The 6,000-nt window shown below is 34.2% G+C and overlaps 1 protein-coding gene across 1 annotated transcript in view; it reads left to right on the forward strand.

Annotated features, from left to right (window-relative positions):
• FBXO8 (F-box protein 8) overlaps window positions 1-4,321 on the forward strand; it is a 37,423-nt gene extending 33,102 nt beyond the window's left edge. Inside the window, exons 4-6 of the mRNA XM_043486671.1 lie at window positions 39-157; window positions 2,230-2,426; window positions 3,690-4,321. Of these exons, the coding sequence (XP_043342606.1) occupies window positions 39-157; window positions 2,230-2,426; window positions 3,690-3,877 (504 nt within the window). The 3' untranslated portion in view covers window positions 3,878-4,321. The remainder of the gene's footprint in view (window positions 1-38; window positions 158-2,229; window positions 2,427-3,689) is intronic.
• Window positions 4,322-6,000: the final 1,679 nt, after the last annotated feature.

Below are 6,000 nucleotides of genomic sequence, written 5' to 3' on the forward strand. Positions count from 1 at the left end.
ACTGATTTTATTTATGTAGACTTGTCTTTCTGTCTTAGGGAGTGAACTACTTTATGTCCAAGGGCATCCTTGATGATTCACCAAAGGAAATAGCAAAGTTTATCTTCTGTACAAGGACACTAAATTGGAAAAAACTGAGAATTTATCTTGATGAAAGGTAAAAAAAAAATTAATTTTTCATGAGAAATGAGTTGAGGAATGCTTTTAATTAGTTAAGTTTTACTTTAAAAATTATAGTCATCTAGTTGTAAAATTGAGTGAAGACAGGGAAAAGATTCCTGTACCTTGCAAATCTACTCTTGTGAACTTGAACTTGTGTGTGAGTTTACTGTTTACTGTTGTAAAATTAAAAAAAAAAAAAAAAAAAGGCCCAAGAAGTCCAACATCTTTGTGATAGCTAACCAAAACCAAATATTTTTGAGAAGGTCGAAGACTTTTTTCCTTAATAACTAGCCCTAAGAAGTGTTTGGTAGCTAAAAGTTCTGAATTTTGAAATTGCCCATATAAAAATCAAGTAGACAAATTGTACTCATAAACACAAATCCTAGAAGTATAAGATGTATATATTTGTGATACAGTACATGAAAAGTGTCATCTAAAAGTTTGAAAATTTGAGAAGTATGATTTAATAGTGTGCTCTCCAGAGATAGTGTCTGATATGCTGTCCTGACTTGATAGTTATCCATTTGTACTCTTGAATTCTGGGTATCAAGGACATAAAAATATTGTGGAAATATTTTGATGTGATATCACCATAAACTATGATTTTAAAAATTATAGATCTCATAGTAATCTAAGGAATGTTTCAAAAATGGGTTTGCCTTTTCATTGTGATTCTCATTTTTTTTAATTTCTCAGGATTTTCCAACAATTTGTATTTATTATATGCCAAGAACTTTGCTAGAATTTGCAGTATGCAATTGATTAAAACATAATCCCTAGCCTTGAGGGGTACACAGTTCAGCATATTGGTCACTGAAAAAAATTTCTTACATAAAGATGGTATAATTAACTCTTTTTGTCCTGAAGTGCTAGGTACCTATGAATTGGCAGGTTTTTTTGGTGAAAAATCTGATTTTTCTGTAAATATTTTAGACTTTGAAGGACATATGATCTCTGTTGCAGCTACTTATAACTATGCCATTGTATCATCAAAGCAGACATGGACAATAAGTAAACAAATGAGAAAATCTGTGTTCTAATAAAGCTTTATTTATAACAACCACCCATGGGCCTCTGTAGTATTTGGCCCACTAGCTGTAGTTTGCCTGTCCCTGCCGTAAGCAGCTGGTAGAAATTAAGATTATGATCATATAATCGTTGTTGAGTTTAGTAAGGATTGAAGCATAGTGTAACAACGCACTGTACTGTGCTTGGTCATGTCTGACTCTTTGCGACCCCATGGACTGTAGCCCGCCAGGCTCCTCTGTCCATGGGGATTCTCCAGGCAAGAATACTGGAGTGGGTTGCCATGCCCTCCTCCAGGGGATCTTCCCAACCAAAGGATTGAATCCAGGTCTCCTGCATTGCAGGCAGATTCTTTATCATCTGAGCCACCAGGGAACCCCAAAGCATTATTATTGGAATGCTATTGATAATAAGTATATATGCACATATGTACACAAATCGTAAACAACCGAAATGTATTTCATTAGAATTATGTCCTTAAGATGGGATACTGTGGAGCCATTAGAATGAATGAGTTAGATCCATGTGCAAAAACACAGAAAGCTGTTCATATTATACTATATGAAATAAGCAAAAGCAGATTCTAGAACAATATAGGGTATAGATAGACACTTTAAAAAGCTTCACATCAGCAGTTGTTACCTCTGGCAATGTGGATTGGTATGGAAAGTGTAGATTCTCCTTATTTTCAGAATTAAAAAGGTAAAGAATTTTGTTGATCATATGGATTTAACCAAGAAGATTCTTGAAAAGAAGTTACTATTTTTAATTCTGAAAAATTCATTTTTTCATTTCAGAATTAAAATTTCTAGTTCCACCTTGTTTTTTGTTCTATTCATGAAAGATTTTTTTTTTAATTGTTTAACTTGATAATCATACTTTGTTTTTTTTTTAACTTTTAAGACATATATGCTTTATAAGACTGGTAATAAATAGTAAAGTATTTTCATCCAAAATGTAAATAATCTATGATTTTTCCCATCTTTTTTAAATAGAGAAAAGTTAACTAAAGCTGTATTTTTTTTTTTTTTTTTCTACTAGGAGAGATGTCTTGGATGACCTTGTAACGCTGCATAACTTTAGAAATCAATTCTTGCCCAATGCACTGAGAGAATTTTTTCGTCACATCCATGCCCCTGAAGAGCGTGGGGAGTATCTTGAAACACTTATAACAAAGTTCTCACATAGATTCTGTGCTTGTAACCCTGATTTAATGAGAGAACTTGGCCTTAGTCCTGGTAAGAGTATGTATAGTGAATTCCTTCCTTCTCCCATTCCCATCTCCGGGTAAAAATAGTAGTAAATGAGACATTTTCCTCACTCTGGGGAAAAATGCTTCCCATAATTACAAATACTTGTTTCATTGCTTCTAGCAGTGACTAGTTTGTCAAAGCTATTATTTACATGTAGTCAATATACTGTTTTAGGAGGAAAGTTATACTTAGGTATGTTAATTCTTACTTAAGCATTGGAAATTTTATACTAGTCTAATCAAAATCTTGAGAAATTATTTTTAAAGCTTTTCATAATACACATATTACATAGGTAACACCTAGAATTTTTCTACTAAAGTGTATTTTTTATATAACTAGTTTTCACTGTTTGTGTGTATGTATATGTGTGCATGATGTAGCCTGAGTCACCTATGTATTTTTTCATGTGATGCAGCTTTATTTCTTTCTTCCTGTCAAGAATGTTTTTCATATCTTATTACAGAGATTACCAAACCTTTTCCTAGCATAAGAAATTTGTTGAACATACTTGTGCAAGGCAGTCTTTATAAAGACTTTCAAGATTCTGAAAAATAAACACCATAGTAGTAGTAGTAAGTAGTTGTGGCAAGTATCATGAGGATAACAATAAGCATCAACTATTGCCCTGAAAATATATAGAGAAGAAAATTTTTTGCTGCATGGGCTCATGTTTAGCAATCTAAAGATTCACGTTTGAGATTAATATGTAAATTCCATAGAATTTTTTTAAACCTTTTATACATATCTAAATTAGAAGAAGAATAATTTTATGAGGTGTTTACATTTTATTTTCTAGTACCAAGTTAATACATTTTCTTGTTATATACAATGCTTCCAAATTAAATTAGGTTTCTGTAAAAGCATATGTAAATAAATATCTTACTTTGTTTTAATAGGATAAACAGAGTACAAATATGTTTTACGGGTAGTTGAATGGGAATATCACATTTGAAAGCAAGAGGAAAATAAGACCAATTCTGAAATTTTTAAATTTAGAATGACTTTTCACTAAAAATTCCTAAATTATTTGAAGAAAATGCTCAATGAATTGGTGTTTGGATAATTGACATCCCTGTTGGCCCAGGAGACGAGTTTTCTAGGACACAAGACTTTCATCACCAAATTGGAAAAGGCCCAGGCAGTTCTCTTTAATTTTAATCTAATCTTTTGGAATTATGACCACTTTTTCCTTTGGGACCACTGTTTAATAACCATCTAATAATTGGAGGTGTTTCTTTTTCCTTCCAGATGCTGTCTATGTACTGTGCTACTCTTTGATTCTACTTTCCATTGACCTCACTAGCCCTCATGTGAAGAATAAAATGTCAAAAAGAGAATTTATTCGAAACACCCGGCGTGCTGCTCAAAACATTAGTGAAGATTTCGTGGGGCACCTTTATGACAACATCTACCTTATTGGCCATGTGGCTGCATAAAAGCACAATTGCTGGGACTTCAGCTTTTAACTGCAAACTAAAGCTACCCAAGGACCTATTTAGCAGATATGGGGGTGACATTAGTGCTGGTCATTCTAGCCTCTGTATACAATCAAGCTTGAGTGTACAACCTTTTTCCTTTTACTCTTTTCTTTTTAGTGACTTCTTTGGGGAACTAAAGAATTTTGCAGAATTTTTCTTAATTTTGCTTATCATGTTTTGCACAAAGCAGAGCCATTGTCTGACACAGCTGTTTAAGAATGTTAAACTGACGTTATACTCTAAAAAGATGGGATATTTGTGCATTAGATTTTGCCTGAAACTTTATTCATTTCCATTCTTTTTTAAAATACCATGTAATATGTACATATTTAACTAAAAATTTATAATCATAATTATTTTATTGTAAAGATTTTGACTAAAGCCTTTCCTTTTTCTCTCAAACTGAGTTCTGAAATTTATTTGATAAGAAATTATGACTGTCTTCATAAAACTTGCATCTAACCTGGATAGAAACCGATACCAGCTTCTCTTTCCAGTCTTTGAAGAGTATATTTGTCTCTATGCAAAACAGGCACTTATTTTTACAACATAAATTCATCACCTGACTTCATTTTTAAAATTTCTGCCTTAGTTAAGTCTGAAGTCCTTTAAACCGTAGCAAAACACATTAAAATCTAAGGTTTCCACACACAAGAACAAAATGCTATTAGAACTTATATCCAAAGTAATTAGTCAGACCTTACTATTCTTCTAATTGTGATGATTTCAGCTCAGAATCATCTGGGAAAGAAATCTTGTGAATGATAGTAAACTGTCTTTACTTGCTCATTCAGTAAATATTTATCAAGGGCCTTCCATGTGCTAAGGGACTTTTAGGCTGGTAGCAGACAATTTCTAGGGTCTTCCCAGGTAGTACAATGGTTAAGAACCTGCCAATGCAGGAGACTTGGGTTTGATCCCTGAGTCAAGAAGATCCCCTAGGGAAGGAAATGGGAACCCACTCCAGTATTCTTGCCTGGAAAATCCCATGGACAGAGGAGCCTGGCGGGCTATAGTCCATGGAATCACAGGAGCACGACTGAGCACACACACACACTCAATTTCTAAGATTCCAAAGCAAATATCTAATTATGTTTCACACATATGTAAGTTTGAATTCCACGACAAAATAATTCTAATAAATGTCTTTATAAATGCCTCATCCATGTAAACCAAACCCATATCTGTCTTTTTACAAGCTGTTCTTTCTGTGATATCCTTAACCATTTTTTGTATCTAAGGTCCCCCTACTATCATCTAAGATCCACTTCAAATATTATTTCTTGGTCAAAGCTATAAAAGACTGTCTTTATCATATAATATATACCACTGGTGTTAATTAATTTTCTACATGTCCAACTTCTTTATCAAACTGTAGTCTTACTAATGTCAAGGATTACTGCTAGTCTGTCTGTTCTGTTAGATTCTGTTCTAAGGCTTGAACTAAACAAGTGGTAGAGGACTTAGGAAGAAAAAGTTTTTAAAAACACACAACTGAAAATTGATAGGATTTAGTGATTTGGAAGATAAGTTTCTAATATGAGGATCTGCTTATTCTATTATCAAAGGTAACTAGTAGGAAAAGCAACCAGTGGAATGAAGTGGGAAAGATAATGATTCTAATTTGGGGATGTCTTGAATTTGAAAGTATCAATAGAACATTGAAGCTAAAGAATAAGACTAGATATGTAAGTTTGAGGGTAATTAGAATTTGGAGCATGCTACTCCAGTACTCTTGCCTGGAAAATCCCACGGACGGAGGAGCCTGGTAGGCCCCAGTCCATGGGGTCGCTAAGAGTCGGACACGACTGAACGACTTCACTTTCACTTTTCACTTTCATGCATTGGAGAAGGAAATGGCAACCCACTCCAGTGTTCTTGCCTGGAGAATCCCAGGGACAGGGGAGCCTGGTGGGCTGCCGTCTATGGGGTCGCACAGAGTCGGACACGACTGAAGCAACTGACTTAGCAGCAGCAGCAGCAGCATACAAGGTGAAGCATGAAGTCCGAAAACAAAGGTTTGTAAAAACTGTAGAAGGACCAGGGAATAATGGAATCCCAAGAGCTAGGAATTCAAGGAG

The sequence above is a fragment of the Cervus canadensis genome, chromosome 14, assembly GCF_019320065.1.
Source record: "Cervus canadensis isolate Bull #8, Minnesota chromosome 14, ASM1932006v1, whole genome shotgun sequence".
In the NCBI taxonomy this organism is placed as follows: Eukaryota; Metazoa; Chordata; class Mammalia; order Artiodactyla; family Cervidae; genus Cervus; species Cervus canadensis.